This window comes from Gymnoscopelus braueri (assembly GCF_963280865.1).
Source record: "Gymnoscopelus braueri genome assembly, chromosome: 6".
Taxonomy (NCBI): Eukaryota; Metazoa; Chordata; class Actinopteri; order Myctophiformes; family Myctophidae; genus Gymnoscopelus; species Gymnoscopelus braueri.
This window is the reverse complement of record NC_137607.1, coordinates 38,206,853-38,224,352: the sequence shown is the minus strand read 5'-3', so window position 1 is coordinate 38,224,352 and position 17,500 is coordinate 38,206,853. Positions and strand designations below refer to the sequence as shown.

At 44.5% G+C, this 17,500-nt stretch overlaps 1 protein-coding gene across 1 annotated transcript in view; it reads right to left on the bottom strand.

The window, feature by feature from the left end:
- The window catches only part of glis1b (GLIS family zinc finger 1b), a 105,519-nt gene that overhangs the window by 12,278 nt on the left and 75,741 nt on the right, over window positions 1-17,500 (bottom strand). Inside the window, exons 6-8 of the mRNA XM_080430564.1 lie at window positions 15,638-15,748; window positions 6,165-6,342; window positions 3,306-3,483 (exon numbers count right to left, since the gene is read on the bottom strand). Coding sequence (XP_080286690.1) covers window positions 3,306-3,483; window positions 6,165-6,342; window positions 15,638-15,748 — 467 coding nt within the window. The remainder of the gene's footprint in view (window positions 1-3,305; window positions 3,484-6,164; window positions 6,343-15,637; window positions 15,749-17,500) is intronic.

The following is a 17,500-nucleotide window of genomic DNA, read 5'->3' as shown; positions in this document are numbered from 1 at the left end:
CAGTGCCAGAAATAGAGCACACGATGATATGTCATCCTGACCCGGTAGTGACCATCACACCCCTCTCCCCCGAGGACAATTATTGTGTTAGGAGTGCTGTGGAGTTGAGCTTTCTTTCCAGCGACGCAGCCAAAAGGATGTCAGCCGGGCCGGCCGGTAAGACCCTGACGTTCCGGATGCTTCACCTAACGTGGCCTCCGTTTGTTTGGCTGTGGGTTTTGGGACGCTTCACTGGTGAAAATTAATCGTCTGGATTTCTCCAGGGCACTGACCCTGCTCTATGACACACTGTGACACACTGATCCCACACTGTGATAAGTGTGATGACAATGATACAACCAGGGGGTGTTGGAGTCAGGGGGGGTGATCCCCTGACCTGCCCGTGTATCTGTTTCTATAGCTCACAAGGTGCAGTAGATGGATAGATGCTAGGGATGCAACGGTTCAGTAAACCCACAGTTCGGTTCAAATCTCTGTTTTTGGGTCTGTGGTTTGGGGAAAAAAATTACTTTTGAATGAGTTCCACACCACAGCGAGTTGAGATGATAACGTCAAGTCAATGCAGTAGGCTTATGATATGTTCATTTATTATGTTCATTCTTTGCATTAGATGAGAGATGAATTTCATGCATTTCTGAAGAGCATTTTCTGAGTTTTTATACTGGTTTTATCTGTTTATGCTTTTTATGACATGAATTCAGGATTGATTTATTTAGATTGATACAGTATTTCTTGCACTATTTATTCATTCTTTTATGATTTTTTGCTGTCTCTAACCATAATCTCGCTTTATTTCTGAAGCTGCTTGCAGATGGAAAACAAATGACAAATAAAGCAATCTTGAATCTTGAATTTATGAATCAGAAGGTGTCGAAAATAAATGATCGACTGTTCTACTGACTAAGCTCACAATGTGCCGTGCAGTGATTGTAGATCGGCTATTTTTGGCAAGCAACACCATTGGATATACCTGAGGGGAGTGGGTTTCTCCAATGACACAAACACCAATTGACCCTTCGCTAAATCCCACCGCAAAAGCGATTGTCCAATGATAGCTTAGCAACCTTTGCTAAGCTGGAATATGGTTTGGCACTCTTCCGTCACCTGTCATAGCTGTCATTGTTATTTCGCCCGCACGCTCACAATCATTTGCAACATTAATAGCAAGAATAACCACGATAACGCGATGGTGACTATGAACCAGCAACAGATTCCACGTATCCAGAAAACAGTTGGAGGGTGCTTTTTTCACCCCTGTGCCCAAGCGGAAATCTAAATAGCATAGAGTACGTTTCTGACTGTGTAGTCCGTATGGGCTGTCATCATGAGACTGTCAACCAATTATTGCGATGACACATCGAAAAACATTAGATCAGAAAACATGTGATGTCTTATTTTCCTAAACCAATTATCTGACAACGGTTGAAATCATTAAAAAATATTGTTTGTTCATACACTTGTCCACCCAGCTCTCATTTACTTCAATGCATTCCATCGAACTTCCGGCTCCAGTTTGCCTCCCAGGTGCATCATCCTAGGTGGGGTTGGTGAAAGGGCCTACTCTGTGTGGAGTTTGCATGTTTTCCCCGTGTCCTTAAGGGTAATGTTAATACCATCACAAAAACATGTAGTAATCCTGGTCGCTATACCGCCTCCCCCATGACAGCTGGGGCGCCTGATGGAGGGGAAGGGAACTGGTTGGAATACCGTGTTCCTTCCACGCGCTACGTCGTACCGGGGAAACTCCCCCCTGTCAGGTGACAAGAAGGTCAGTTGGCTCTCATGCATTGAAGGAGGCATGAGCTCGGCTCTGGGCTCCCTAGGCTGGTAGGGGGAGTGTAGCGCCCAGGATCACTTAGAAAATTGGCACCGGGTGAAAAAAAGGGTTACAAAAAATCGTGAAGAAAAAAAAAAAAAAAAAACACATGCCATGGTGTAGAACAGTGGTTCCCAACCTTCTCTGGATCAGGGCCCACTTAAAAATCTCCAAAGCGTTCACGGCCCACCCATCTTACCACCTAACACGGCTGCCAATCAGTGCGTGTTTATTTTAACAATCAATCAATCGATCGTGTTCTGGCTTGGATGAATGTAACCACCGTAGTATATTTGAAGTTCCTATTTATCTGTATCACAATGATAACAAATTTTTCAAGGAAACCCATTCAATCCGGAAACGCATCTCTGTCATTTTAGAGTTCTTTGGCTATTCAAAAATAGCAGATATACAAGCTCATAGTGCGGCACCGAGTGCCGCACTATGAGCTTGATCTGCTATTGTCGATTTTTTTTGCTAATCTTTGAATACAGTATATATATTTTTTAAACAAACATTTGTAACTCAAATCTTTGTTTCTGGGGGTCCCTGGAACAAAATATTTTACAAATGTTCGCTTTAAAAATATAATCGTTGCTGTCCGGCAGGAACCAGCTAACTCCATTTTTCTGCTTTTGCATTTTTTTCCCATAAATCAGGGCCATTGAACACCCTTTACGTCTGTGTGTTGATTAAAAAATGATTGAACCAATGAAAAGTGTTAAAAAGTGTTTCTGACAAAAGCAGCTAACTCCATTGGAACCTCAAACTTTCTGCTAAACCAGCTAAGTTCACCATAGGGGGGTGGAGTTAGCTGGTTTAGCTGACTCCAAGCTCCACCCCTTTTGACCTCCAACCTCATTGTGAGCTTGGAGGTCCATTCAGCTGTTCTAATCAATGATGAACAAAACCTCCTAACTCCACTTTTTTTTAGTTTTTGTCATTTCCTGAAAAATAAACATTTTGGAGTTAGCTGGTTGCTGCCGGACAGCAGAGATGTATTCAAAGATTTTCAAAAAATCTTTGAATACATTATTCTGCTGATCACAATCACGTTTAAAGGTGCCTAGCCTTTTTTTTGCTGTGATCACTTGATTTCTGGGTGTACTCTTCTTCGGTGATGCTTGGATCATTCACAGGCCGCCCCGCCCCACCAAAAAAAACGAAGTCGTCATAAGTCGTCCTTGGCAGTGTGGGTGGTGGGCGTTTGGACAAAAACTCGTCAGAAGTCGTCGGTGGCAGTAAATGAGTTAACAATCAATCAATCGATCATGTTCTGGCTTGGATAAATGTAACCACCGTAGTATATTTGAAGTTCCTATTTATCTGTGCACATTTTCCAAGGTTTCAAAGAAAACATCCCCATGACATTTTGTTTCTCAGACCTTTATCACTGAGGATTTTACTGTGTAAATGGATGGGTGGATAAATCACTATTATTACGCTGACAAACATTAACGTCTTAAAAAAGTAAGAGTTGAGGACTGACCCGTCTCGCGTGCCGTCCATGGCGGACAGCGGGGACAAGTGGTGGGGGCTGTTGAGCTCTCTGTCCAGTCGGTGCTGCCTGGGCGGGGGCAGGTCGGCGGTGGAGGCGGAGCCGGGGGCGGGGGAGAGGAGCTCGACCGAGGCACCGTGATGGGGGGTGCTGGAGCCAGCGTACAGGCCTGAAAGACAAACAAAGTTAATACCCTAAATGTGCCAAATAAACTCGGGGGCCCCTCGGAGGCTCCGTCCTCCCTTTGATCCAATTAAAAGCCGTTTCATGGCGATGGGGTTTTGTTTTGACAACTTCCATCCAATCGGAGGAGCTTTGAAAAAGTACAATGTTCTGTGTTTTTGCGCTGGTTGTAATTTGGGGTACATTGTTTGTGCTGCCATGGGGATTGGGCCTTGTCGTTCCTTCAGCTGTTTGTTCTCATGATAGAATAATGGGCTAAATCTTTACATGTGTTCACTTTGAACAGTAGGACATTTGAAAGGAGGAATAAGGTTACAGAATAGCCTGTGTGTGTGTCTATGTTTTGTGTTCACGTTTGTGTATATACTCATTTTACCCTTAGGGATCAATAAAGCTTTATCGAATTTGAATATTATGAACATGTTTGCGTGAGAGTGTGTGCATATATGTATGTATACAGTATGTGTGTGTGTGTGTGTGTGTGCCTGCGTGTGTATGCGTATGTTTGTCTGCACTGTGTGTGTGTGTGTGTGTGTGTGTGTGTGTGTGTGTGTGTGTGTGTGTGTGTGTGCACGTCTTTGGCCCTGCACTTGAACGTATGCACACAAATATATCTGACCTTTCCATCTGAGGCACTGACATTAACAAGCCAGTCTAGGTCTAGTCCAGGTTTTTATTCCACAGATATTACTAAATGTTTCTTCTGAGAGCCATGTGACAAATCACAGTGACATGTGAATGTTCTGTCAGGGGCTGAACATGAAGGAGTCCAGAGCTGGCGCACTCGGCCCTGTTAGGAAAGTAAGAAGTTTAAAACAGCATCTCCTTCCAGTCCTCCAGCGCACAGTAAATCTATTACACTAAATCTGCTTGCATCTCCGTTTATCCCATGATATCTTTCCCAGCATGCACGGGGACAGCGGTGCGCTGACTGTCTGGGCCAGTTACTGTGCGCCAACAAGGAGAGGAGAAGACAAGGAGGAGGAAGAGGGGAGGAGGAGGAGGAGGACGAGAGATAGGTGCTCCTGGTTTTGCCGTTGCCACGGCCCAGCTGCGCTCAAGTGGAAGCATGCCGAGGACCGATCTGACAGGCCTCTGAAATGGTTACAAGCCTGATTCATTACCCCCAAATCATCAATCACAGACCGTAAATGGTTTCCCCTTTAGCCCCAACATCTGCTACCAGACCGGCAAAACATTCGACAAATAATGGCCATGATTGCTTCAATTTCATCGCTCGCTTGGCTCAGAGAGACAGGTTCTGGCAGTGTACTGTGTGAGTTAGTGCAAGGTTCTCTACTGTCGCTCTGTATCTGACTGTACAGGTTGTGATAGAGGAGTTGGTTCCATGGATGCATCTTCTCTAGCAGTTAACGCTGTATGCGGGTGTTCTTGGGATAATGATCTGCTCACCTGAACATACCGTCTACAACAGTATGTGTTTTTGAGAAGAGACATTCTGCACAACAGCAGGAGTATGTAAAAGTCTGCACTCAAACTGTGATGTGGCCTCACTCTCAGGTTAATCAGGGAACACTACTAATTGTGCTCTATAAAACAGAGAGGGGCTTCTCGTAAGTCTAGCTGCGGCCGTAGTTTAAACGCAAAAGAGCAGACTTATAGCCCAGCAAACAGGAAATGAGCTTAGCTCTGACTGGAAGGGTGAGTCATTTTCTACTTCACAAGTGCTAATGCTGGGACTCCTGCCCACTCTGCCAGTCCCGTACCATGCATCCCATTGGCCAGGGAACAAAGCTCAACTCCATGCAGATGGAGATCATGAATACCGATGAGCTGCATCTCTGCTGGCATGAACCGGGGCATTACAATGCCGTTCCTCTGACGCCCTCTGATCACCTTACAAGACAGCTCCTCCGGGCTAGAAACCATTTACAAGACGCGAGAGAAACATCCACAATGTGAGGATTCAAGGGTCCGCTTGACAACCAAAGAGGAGCTGAGCGTATGCAGTCAACGGTGCGTTGTGTTCCAGCAACAATAATAGAGAACGATGGGGCGCCTGGACGAGGCACAAGGCATCAAGCAATGACAGATGTGTTCATAAAATGTGGACACTGCAGGGCATCTCTGGACTTTCAGATTGTTATAGTCTGTTTATTCACCACCCATTTACAAGCCTTTGTGTCAGTGACTTTTGCGGATGATTAAATTCATTGTTTAAATTAAATGGAAGTTGAGAGTCATACATGACGTATAAACATTTCCAGATTTCAGCTGTGATTAAGTATTGTTATCATCTGCGCATGGTGAGATCAAAGATGAACATGGTCTGATGGCTGCCCTGTTTAGGAACGCCTTTTGCATCCACTGGCTATGAAATTCAGACCGAGCGGGAGGTTAAAAGACTTTCCCCTGATAGTAAAAATCTGAAACAGCCCAAACATCCGAAATGCTAATACCGATAAGTAATAAAAGACAAGTTTGATCCGTGTCACTTTATTAGACACAGATGGAGGTTAAGGGTCAAAGTTTTAACAATCAGTGAGGTTTCATGATCAGCGACGAGGTGAAAGAGCACTTAAACCAACCAATCCATCCGGTACAGATAAGATAAAGACATGTGGTAGAGGTATTCCACGCGCCACACAGTAGATGCATTTGTACACTCATCTGAGTTAAATGAATACTGAGGATTTTACTTTGTACCTGTGAAGATGTCCTGGCTCAGTCCGGGGGAGCGTCCGTCTTTGCTGTTGTTGTACAGGTGCTGTGAGGGGGCGGGGCAGTGCAGGTGCTGGGAGGAAGGGGCGGAGCTGCTCTGCAGGTGCTGAACAGACAGACACTCACTCAGGACGTCCTGCTCCAGGTGGGGGCATGGCCGCAACTGTCAATCAAAAAGAGATGGAGACTGTGTCATGTGCAGAAGAAATAGAGAGAATTCCTATCTAATTTGGGAGATCAAGGAAGGACTGTTGGGAGTTTTTGGTTCTTGTGTTGTGACCCTGTCAACATACAGCTCTACGGCCACCCTTCATTCTGTAGGGCGGCCGTAGGTTAGTGCTGTAGGTAGAGAGGCCGTCTGGTAATCCAGCCTGATCGCCAGAGAATTAGTATACATTGCACGGATCCAGTGCATGTCATTCCGTGCATAGTCGCCTAGAAACCCCGAAATTCCGTGCATATGTACGGCGAGTCCCACGGTGGGCGTAACCAGTCGCAACCCGGAAAAACACGGAAGCAGAGCAGTCCCCACAACAAAATTTACGATTCTGTGCCTATCGGTACATAACTCAAACGGCGCTGAGTAGGCACAAGGGAATGTCGCAACGTTCGGGACGGCAACTCGCTCGCTTTAGCTCGCTCAGTGGCCCCTTACGTGGCGACAATTCCCTTGAGACTGCGCGCCTCCGAAATGGTTTAGTCACAATGGGGGAGATGCGAGGCGGCTATGCACGGAATTTCGGGTTTTCCAGTTGTCTATGCACGGAATTTCAAAAACGTTCAAAGAGAACGTTTCCTCTGGCGATCGGGTTGGGTAATCAGAAGGTCACCGGTTCGCCTCCTGGCCAGCCTATGTCTACGTGTCGAAGTGTCCCTGAGCAAGACACTTAAAGGAGAAATCCGGACATTTTAAGTGTTATCTTTGATGTGTCGTTACTCACTGACCGAGGTAGGAAGTGGCGTTGAGTTTTTCCAGCGATTCCCCTGTCTGTGAGTCTGGTCGACCCCCACCATTGGCAAACTTCTTTTTTTTCCCACAAATCCTCCTCATGGTGCAGTGAGCGCTCTTCGGGAAATCTCGCGAGACGCAAGATTTCACGCGAGAGGAAAACATTCACGTTGCTGACCATGAACGCCAGCTCGTGAGTGATAAACAGTGCATGTGAAAGTATCAGGAGACACCATGAGGAGGATTTGTGGGAAAAAAATGAAGTTTGGAGCTGTGGAATTAGGCGATTTTCACTTAGCCACGCGCCTCCCACTATGCCAATGGTGGGGGTCGACCAGACTCACAGACAGGGGAATCGCTGGAAAAACTCAACGCCACTTCCTACCTCGGTGAGTGAGTAACGACACATCAAAGATAACACTTAAAATGTCCGGATTTCTCCTTTAAACAGCTCATCTGCTCATCGTGGCTATCTGAGTAGCCATCAGCTGGGCAAAGGTGAAATAGAATTTCCCCCGGGGGATTAACAAACATCTCCCCTAGTAATATTCACTCAAGTTACAGCACCAATACCAGTGCTCTAAACTAGTGCAACTAAAACCAATAGAAATGCTCTAAATAAAATTGTCTGACAGTTTCAAAACCACTCTTCGTCCGCAGGTCTCCCCCGATAACCCTCTCAAACAAAGTGGCCTACTGTACACAAAAAAGAGGTGAAAGTTAAACCGAGCAAAGTGAACCCTCATTGTCCTGACAAGCTCTCATCTCTCTCCGCCTCCACAACAACCCATCAACCCTTCCCTTGCCTGCTACAGTACCCCGTGGTGCTTATTTTCTCCTTTGTTTTCTCTGTTTTGATAATCCTCTTCTGACGTTAATTCAAAACAGTAACTGCAAATGAGAACACATTTCCACTGAGGGATAACAAAACAAAGGATAATACCCCTTCTTTTGAGTCATACGTTGGCTTATGGGTGTTCTGGGTGGACAACTAGCATGCCAACTCAGAGCCAACAAAAGATTGCTTCTGTTTCTCACTCTGCCAAGGGTAATGGGGACAAGTGAAGACACATTTCGACTGCAGAGTCGATCACACGCCATGCGGCACCGCCCGAAAAGGCCCAGCGTCAGTTACAAGTTATAGGACGACATGTGCCTCATAGCTCAGAGAGAACTTGACCTCTGTTGCATAGATCAGAGTTGGATTACTCTGCAATAAAATGTTACTGTCGCTCAGGTGTACACACACACACACGCACACACACACACACACAAACACACACACACACACACACACACACTCACACGCCAGTGCAGACCCAACTACCGTGTCTTCCACTTTACACTGGAGATTCCCTTTCAAAGCTAGCGATAGAGGTTGTCCAAGCACATGGTGATTTTCTTTGGTAGGAGAAAAGGTTGGAATTTTAAGCCATCAGGGTATAGTTCTCTAGTATAAGGGTCTGGAAATGGGACAGTGACAGAGCAAAGGGGCCAGAGAGGGAATCTCTCTATAAACAGTGTCTTTGACATCTGGCTCTAGCTTGAGTACTGGAGTAAGTACAGTAGTGCTGACAACCAATGGCATGGGACTTGATCCTTATAAACCAGTGGTTCTCCAGTCCTGGTGATACACGCTGCTGTTCGTTGTCTGTTCTGCCATGTCATTGCCTGCATTCATTTGGTGTTCAGAGTCTAAATGAACCCTTAGCCCCTTACAAAAGCAATATCCTGTACTTTCAACATCCCAGTGCATTATTGAGTGTTACATTGTGTATACAGGTTCTCTGCTGATATTGTCTTCATTCAGTTAACAAAAACATCTACTGATGCACAAACTTGGACACATCATCAGTGTTTCCTGGAGTTACTGGGTGTTTCGGGTCTTGCAACAGACACCCTCCTCCAGGCGACCGACCGAGGCTGATCAGACCCCGGCCTGTGTCCAAGTGGCATGCTACTGCCCCCACTGTCTCTTGGGGGCTTAGGGTGGCTGGTGAGATGTTGCAGCAGGTGTTGGCTGGCTCCTCCTTCGTCTGACCAGAAGTGAACTTCTGTACTTTCAACATCCTAGTGCATTATTGAGTGTTACATCGTGTATAGGTTCTCTGCTAATATTTGTCTTCATTCTAGTATACATACAGTATTCCACCATGCCTGAGTACTAAGGCAGTCAAGCCTGAATCCACAACGTGTGCAACTAAGTACATGCAGTGTAACTCAGGCTTTATGGCACGTTCAGTTCAGGGTGAAATTCAAAAGGTACTGGCAAACAAACCGGGGTATAGTAACGCTGTGACTTCCATGTGGATCTCGGACGTCATGTTGTGACGTAATATTGTCTTCCAAATATGGAGTTACAGTATTTGCCTCTCAATTGACTTCCAGTATAAAATGAAAATTTTAAAAAGTTAAATATTTCAAAAAGTATAAAACCTACTGTATGTGAGAAATATTCAGGGTTCCACAGGCAGCGTGCACAAATAATTGGCGCTGATCAGTAAGGGGTTTGTGAGATTACCCCCGGACACACAGACAGACACGCAGACCCTCCTACAGATGGCTTAGCCCCTGCAGTGCCACGCAATCAACACACAAATACTCACACACACACACACACACACACACACACACACACACACACACACACACACACACACACACACACACACACACACACACACACACACACACACACTGTCAGACATGGGAACGGCGTGGCTTCTCTGACTTCATGTGGCCAGCCTGTGACATCAGTCATCTCTATGACATAACGTGTGAGTGGAGGTACTGGTCTACTGGCAGTGTGCACATGAAATGTGGCACTGATTGGTCCAGCGGTTTAGAACATTAGCTCTGGATACACAGACAGACAGACAGACAGACAGACAGACAGACAGACAGGCAGGCAGGCAGGCAGGCAGGCAGGCAGGCAGGCAGGCAGGCAGGCAGGCAGACAGACAGACAGACAGACAGACAGACAGACAGACAGACAGACAGACAGACAGACAGACAGACAGACAGACAGACAGACAGACAGACAGACAGACAGACAGACAGACCCTCTTACAAACAGCCATTTCTATTTGCTTTTTAATACTGTATTTCTTCGATTGTTATTTCATGGGAACACAGAGAGCAACATACCAAGACAAATTCCTTGTTTGTGTAAACATACTTGGCTAATAAACCGATTCTGATTCAGATCCTAATTGATTAGACGGCTCAAATGAAAACCAGTACACTAGGGTCCCCAGGACTGAGCCAGTTTCTCTGTACAGTACTTTGTGCATGGCCTGTTCCTCACAACATAAGACAGTGATGCACTAGTTGTTCCACAGGGAGCTGACATAAAACTAGAAAAGTGTGCTCCTCAGAGCACAGGTTTCCGCCAGGCCGGGTTGCCTACCCAGTTTCTTCAAAACACATATGGCAGATAATGTAATCTGGCACAGATAAATTGCGAATCCAGGGGGGCTCAAATCCATGACAAATAAGGGAAGGAACATCAGGTGTAGAATCAATAACAAATGTTTATTAAAGAATGAACATAACATAATCAACTACGATATAAATGGATGGCATAACTGAACAGATGAGATAAGGATACTGTGAGGTGTGGAGTCAGTAAATCAGTGGTGTATGAATGTGTATACTATGGATGTGTGGAACATGGTGTAGTGCAGGTGTGTGGATGGAAAGCCGAGCCTATAAGAAAAAGAATATGGAGCACTGAGGGGAGAGTGCTGGCAGGTCTGAGTACTTGAGTACAAAAGTATTGGTATCAAAAGGTACTTACCTTTTAAGTAAAAGTACTAACATTTTTGAAAATAGTGGATGCTGCTGCAGTTTGTGTTGTATGATGTTTTTGTTGTGTGTTGTTTGTGTTTGATGCTGTTCGTGTCATGTGCTGAAGTGGTTCAAGATATACAGTAGCTCTGTCGCTGCCATGTTGGGGCCCGGTGTGGCAGTGAAACATGTTCAGCGACTGTTGGTTTGTGGCTCTGGAATTGAGGGCTGATTTGAATCTACACTATTATGTCGGTTGTGTTGTGACTGTTATTGGATGTGTGTGTGTGTGTGTGTGTGTGTGTGTGTGTGTGTGTGTGTGTGTGTGTGGGTGTGTGTGTGTGTGTGTGTGTGTGTGTGTGTGTGTGTGTGTGTGTGTGTGTGTGTGTGTGTGTGTGTGTGTGTGTGTGTGTGTGTGTGTGTGCGTGCGTGCGCGTGTGAGATAGAGAAAATTCCTGGTGGCGCTATAACAAGCCAATGTTAAAAGGGTGGCATTTGTTCCTCAACATAGTGTGAATGTGCGTTCAAAGTTTGACCGCAATCGGACGCTGTGTTCATGATTTGCGGCATTTTGTTCAAAACAAGCCACTACTGTAAACTTTAGATGTGAATCTTAGCCAATCAGGATGGAATATGAAAAATCAAACAGATCCGTCTTGATCACATGACTATAGAGATCATGTGTACCAATTTGCGTGAAATTTGGATAAAATCGGAAGGAATAATATTAAAAAAAAGTTTTTTCCTTGGCCTCTAGGGAGTGCGCATACAAAGTTTTACACAGATCGGTGCAGTTATATGTAAAAACACAAATCGGCCTGTTATAGCGCCACCATGAGGCTGATTTAAACATTTTCAAGTGGCATTTCTTCCTCGGCATAGTGGGAATGCGAAATTTCACGGAAATTGCATTCTGTGTTCATGATTAGAGGCATTTTGTTCAAAACAGAGTACTCCTGCAAACTTTGGAAGCCATTTTTAGCCAATCAGGATGGAATATGAAAAAATATGAAAGACCCGTTTCGTTTAATGACTATAGAGATACTGTGTAGCGATTTGCGTGATGTTTGGACAAAATCTGTAGGAGTATAGTCCATGAGCCAGAGCCCCAAAATTGAGCAATGATTATCGAGAGAGTGGGCAAAACCATACCTATATTAAATTGTTTATAGGGTCAATATAAGTAAATAAATATATGATAACCTTTCCACAGGAGCAGCTTTTTCATATTTATCACACATTTTGTTATTTTCCCCATACGTACATGACAGGAAAAAATGTCAAAATTAAAAAAAATAGTTATCATAATGACACTTCCCCAGTTGATTGCTTACATTCAAGTTCTGAAATTGTATATTTAAATATGCAAATTTGGCATTTAGTCCATGAGCCAGAGCCCCAAAATTGAGCCAGATATTGAATATTCCCTCGTTAAAAACCTTTGACTCCAACATCTTAACAAAATGAAATAAGAATGTTGACTCTGGCTTTGTCCAATGTTCCAATGTTGATTTTGGAAAGTTGTGCAAATTCGGGCATATTTTCCTAATGCGTAATTTGCATATTTAAATATACAATTTCAGAAAACTTGTAATACGATAAATCATTGTCTTCATGTAAGTAATCAACTGGGGAAGTTTCATTATGATAAATATTTTTTTAAATGTTGAAATTTTTTCACCTGTCACGTATGGGGAAAATAACAAAATGTGTGATAAATATGAAAAAGCTGCTTCTGTGGAAACTTTATCATATATGTATTTACTTATATTGACCCTATAAACAATTTAATATAGGTATGGTTTTGCCCACTCTTTCGATAATGAAATCTTGTCTGGCTCATGGACTATACTGTAAAAAAAAGTTTTGCAAAAAGCGGCCTTCTGGTGGCGCTATAACAGGCCTATGTGAAAAATTTGGGGCAGAGGCTCTGAATTGGCATCCAGGGAGTGTGTGTGTGCACAGTTTCGCTGCAATCAAGCCAACAGTGCCGGAGATTAGCTGTACACAGACAGACAGAATGACACACGGACGGACACACGGACGGACGGACAGGGTGCAAAACATACTCTCGCCATGCCTTTCGGCCTGGCGGAGACAATAAAGGCCAGTTTGTGTAAACTGGACTTGTCTCAGTTGTACTGTATTACATACATAAAAAGTAAAATAACTTGAAGAAAATTCCCATCCAAACCGTGTATTTTTTAGGGCATTGGTGATCCAGATTATAAACAGCAATATCATCTGAGAATGATAAATGCTCATACATATTTAAGTGTTTATACTGTCATATAGAGTGAAACGTCAAACACTTGTGCATTTAGAACGATTATGCAACCAGGCATGAAGAGAGGCTGGAAGCATTGCTATGGAGTTGTCTGTACCCAGATAGCCTGCGGGTCGAGACGTCAGTCACGGGTGACATCGCACCGCAGAGCTTGAGAAGAAATGACAGACTTGAAAAGTCTTGCCTCATCTACCATGACCGTTCTAATTAAAATCAGGAGAAAGAACAATTTAAAGAACCGTCCTCCAACCATCAATCTCTGTCTATACAGTATGTTTGTGCCTCGCAGTCTGTGTGTCAGATGGCCCATCTGTCTGACACACTGGAAACCTCTATGCATCCAGCCATGTGTCTCTCTGTCAGACCCACATGAACCCTAGTGTCCCTACGGCCTCTATTCAGTGCATGTCATATTCTAGGGGAACATTCGCTGACGATAGGCAGACATTCTGCGAAAAAGGCCGATCGACAAGCTCACTGAGCTTGTCGATTCCCTATTTTCAGCGAAGAGATTTGGTGTGGAGGGGAAAAAGTAGGGGACTGACTATAGGCCCCCGGGGGGACCCTGGTCAACAAAGTGTATCGGGGGTTAAGTGGTTAATCCACCCTGTCCAAACATCGAACCATTTATCCATCTGTCCGTTCACCTTTCCATCCATCCACCAGCCAATCAAACCAACCAAGTGAACCAACCAACCAACCATCTATCCATCTGTCCGTCTGTCCATTTGTCCATCCATCCATCCGTATGTTCGACCATCCATCCTAGACTCTTCTTCCTCCTGGCTCCCAAGCTGTCAAATAGCCCCTCCCCTCCCCCCTCTGTCAGGACTGCATGACTCAGACTTTACCTGATCACATAATACTGTATGTACATTATTTAGATAGATGTATGCTGTTCACTTGTCCACAGATTCTAGGTATGTTATTTAGACATATGGTTTGATGTTTCCATCCATCCATCCATCCTTCCTATTCTGGTGGGAGCGTTTGCCAAAAATAGCCGACTCGTTATGATCGGCTATTTTCGGCAAAAGGTTTGGTGTAGAGGGAGAAGAGCAGACCAAGTACAGAGTAAAAGGTCAAGTTTACTAAGTATTGACTGTGTAAATGTCTGAAAATATGTATTAACATGTATGAATCCAACATATTAGCTATTAGAAAAGATAAATGTGTTAACAAACAGACAAACAAAAAACATGAACTGACACAATGCTGATGATAGGTCTACCAAGCTATCTATGAAAAAGTTTAACCTGCAACACAATTCTATACAATATGTAGTGGGGGGTCCCTGCTTCATCTCTCTCTCAGCTAAGGGGTCCTTGGGCTGAAAAACGTTGAAGATCGCTGCTCTAAACTGTTCCAACAGAGTTCGCTAACAACAGTAAATGGAGCGCCTGGTCACAGACCTGACAGTGGGACGAATCATGGATTTGCGAGTGACTTAAATCTTTCTTTTTCTGTCTTTAAGCGCTGGAATCACAAGGGAACCAGCTTTCATTTGCTGTTTAACACAACAGTCCAACTGACATGAGCTACATTACGACTTGACACGCAGATATGTCACTCTGTGTGTGTGTGTGTGTGTGTGTGTGTGTGTGTGTGTGTGTGTGTGTGTGTGTGTGTGTGTGTGTGTGTGTGTGTGTGTGTGTGTGTGTGTGTGTGTGTGCATTTTGTCTTGGAGACCGTTTCCCTGCGAGCGTCCTGCGAACCATTCATCAAATATAATTGGGACTGTGCCTTTCCCCCCAACGTGACGCTGCTCTAACAGTTTTCTCCTCCACTGCTGCTAGAGAGGGAGAGGGAGAGCGTTTGTTTGACATTTGTCCATAACATCTGGCCACTGGGGTATTCTTGCTCTACAGCTTATTAACAATGCTACAAGCGCGCACATGTGTTTCCCTTTACGATGCTAAGCAAAGGAACACATCATCCCCAAGTCTGCCACTATCCAGCCACTTCCACAACAATGAGCCCATTCTCTTCTTATTTACTCCCTCTTCCAGTCGGGGAAAGAATGGGCTTTTGACCATGAACACGATGAAATGTGGTCAAACCTGATCTATTGTTGGGGAAATGAGTTTCAAACCCCTCTCCCCCTCTTTCCAAAACACACACATACACATACGCACACACCCATACATGAACACACTCACCACCATCACGCACGCCACGCACGCATGCACACGCAATTAAGGCAAGTGGACAGAGCTGTGAAGAATAAGTACCAGATAAGTAATTATTACACCTACTGGCCTATTTGTAAAGCTTATGGTCTTACTGTTGACGTTAATCAGCTCATGCTGGGACAGACAGAGCAGTTTATAGGTTTTAGTTTTTTTTCCATACTCATTGAGCCCTCCCCTCTCCCTGCCTCTTTCTCTGTCTCTCTCTCCTCCTCTCTGTCTCTTTCACACTCTGGTAACTTACCTTCCTACGCACCTGCTGCTCTTTGGCAGAGTGGATCTTGACATGCTTGCGCAGGGAGCTGGGGTCTGTGTAGCGCTTGGTGCAGCCAGGGATCTGACACGCATACGGTTTCTACAGAGACACAGGAGTACAGTATGCTATGTTATAAATCAATGTATAGGCTTTACAATGTACAGTTAGTCGGTCAGTTTAACCACTTAAGCCCTATATAGTTCGTCGTACGATGAATAGCGAAAGTAGCCGATCTACATGCTCACAACGTGTCACATCGCAACGCGCTATGAGCTTGTAGATCTACTTTGTTTGCCCTTTTTTATTTTTTAAATTTCAACATTTTGGAACATTTTCACGTAATACGTGAAAATGTTCCAAAATGTTGTTGGGCATGTCATATTATGACATGCCCAAAATAGGGATGCCAGGTTCAGGTTGAAACTAGTTAAGACCAGTCTAAGCAGTACAAACATCAGCAGAGCTATCACAATCAAACGATAGATTAGTTAGATCATAAAGTCAAGGAGCGAGTTATAAGCACAACAGTCAGGTCATCAGAATACAGTACGTGTTGGAAAATAAATGTTTGAATGAGTCCAAAGATAGAGTCCTACCTTTCAGCTGAGAAAGGCACAAAATGGAAGTAAGAGGAAGAGAGCAAGCAGGAAAAAGAGAAAAAAAGACAAAGACAGTAAATTATAAACATTTCAAGGAGGAGGAAGCCAATTTCCTATAAGACTCCCACTGAGAGAATCTTTACAGCTTCCCATTTCTGATTTTTCATTTTTTTAATCCAGGATTTAATATTTCACAGAGGACAGACATTTTTTCCAGTCTGATATTTCATGTAGGCCTTTTTCCCCCAACTCCTTGTCCAAGTAATCAAACCCCACCTACTTGGGACACATGATATCAGTATTACCAATGATTGATAGCAGCAATACAGTGTATTTTAGGAAAATGCTGACATTATGGACCAGAAAAATCCCACTAGGAGCTCAGAGATGTCACAGGAAAACTATCCTGTTGTTTCTGAATACTTTTTCAAGTTAAAGCAGGCATGTGAACAAAACCAGAAAGTAACATTTGAAGAAATTGGAATGTTGCAGTGTGATACTTTATCTGGGTCTTCTGAGGATGCTCAGTAATGTGTGTGTGTGTGTGTGTGTGTGTGTGTGTGTGTGTGTGTGTGTGTGTGTGTGTGTGTGTGTGTGTGTGTGTGTGTGTGTGTGTGTGTGTGTGTGTGTGTGTGTGCGTGTGCGTGTGCGTGCGCCTGTGTGTGCCTGTGTGCATGCACGAGCGCATGGGCGCATGCATGAATGTGAGTGTGAGAGTGTGTCTGTCATGCCGGTGGCGAGAGTTTGGGGGCCAGTAATGTAACATAATAATGTAACAGGAATGACATGTATAAAATGGTCACAGACTAAAGTAACAGGAATGACATGTGTAAAACGATTGCACTGTCATGGACTTTCCTCATCGTTTCACGTTCCTCTCATTAACCAAGCAAATACAGCGTGCGGCTCGCTGACGGAGGGATTTTCCCCTCACGCCATCTTTTTTTTCATCCTCAGGAATATAAGGTAGCCATTAAAATGTAAGGGGATACGCGTCTTTATTAGCCCGGCCTCCGTACCCCGGGCCTTTTCTGTAAATAACACATTGTTATTCCACGGCGCTCTCAGCGCCACTCATCTACGCCATGTTTGTTTTGCTAAGCAACGCACCCCAATACAGTGCAGGACCCGGAGAGGGGCACGGGGGGGGGGGAATGAAACACAACTTCTGTCTAGAATACATTTCATTACATTTTGAAAATGATTTTTCCCTTAAGTGTTTCTGGCAGGGCGGGTAGGCAGGCGGCTGGGC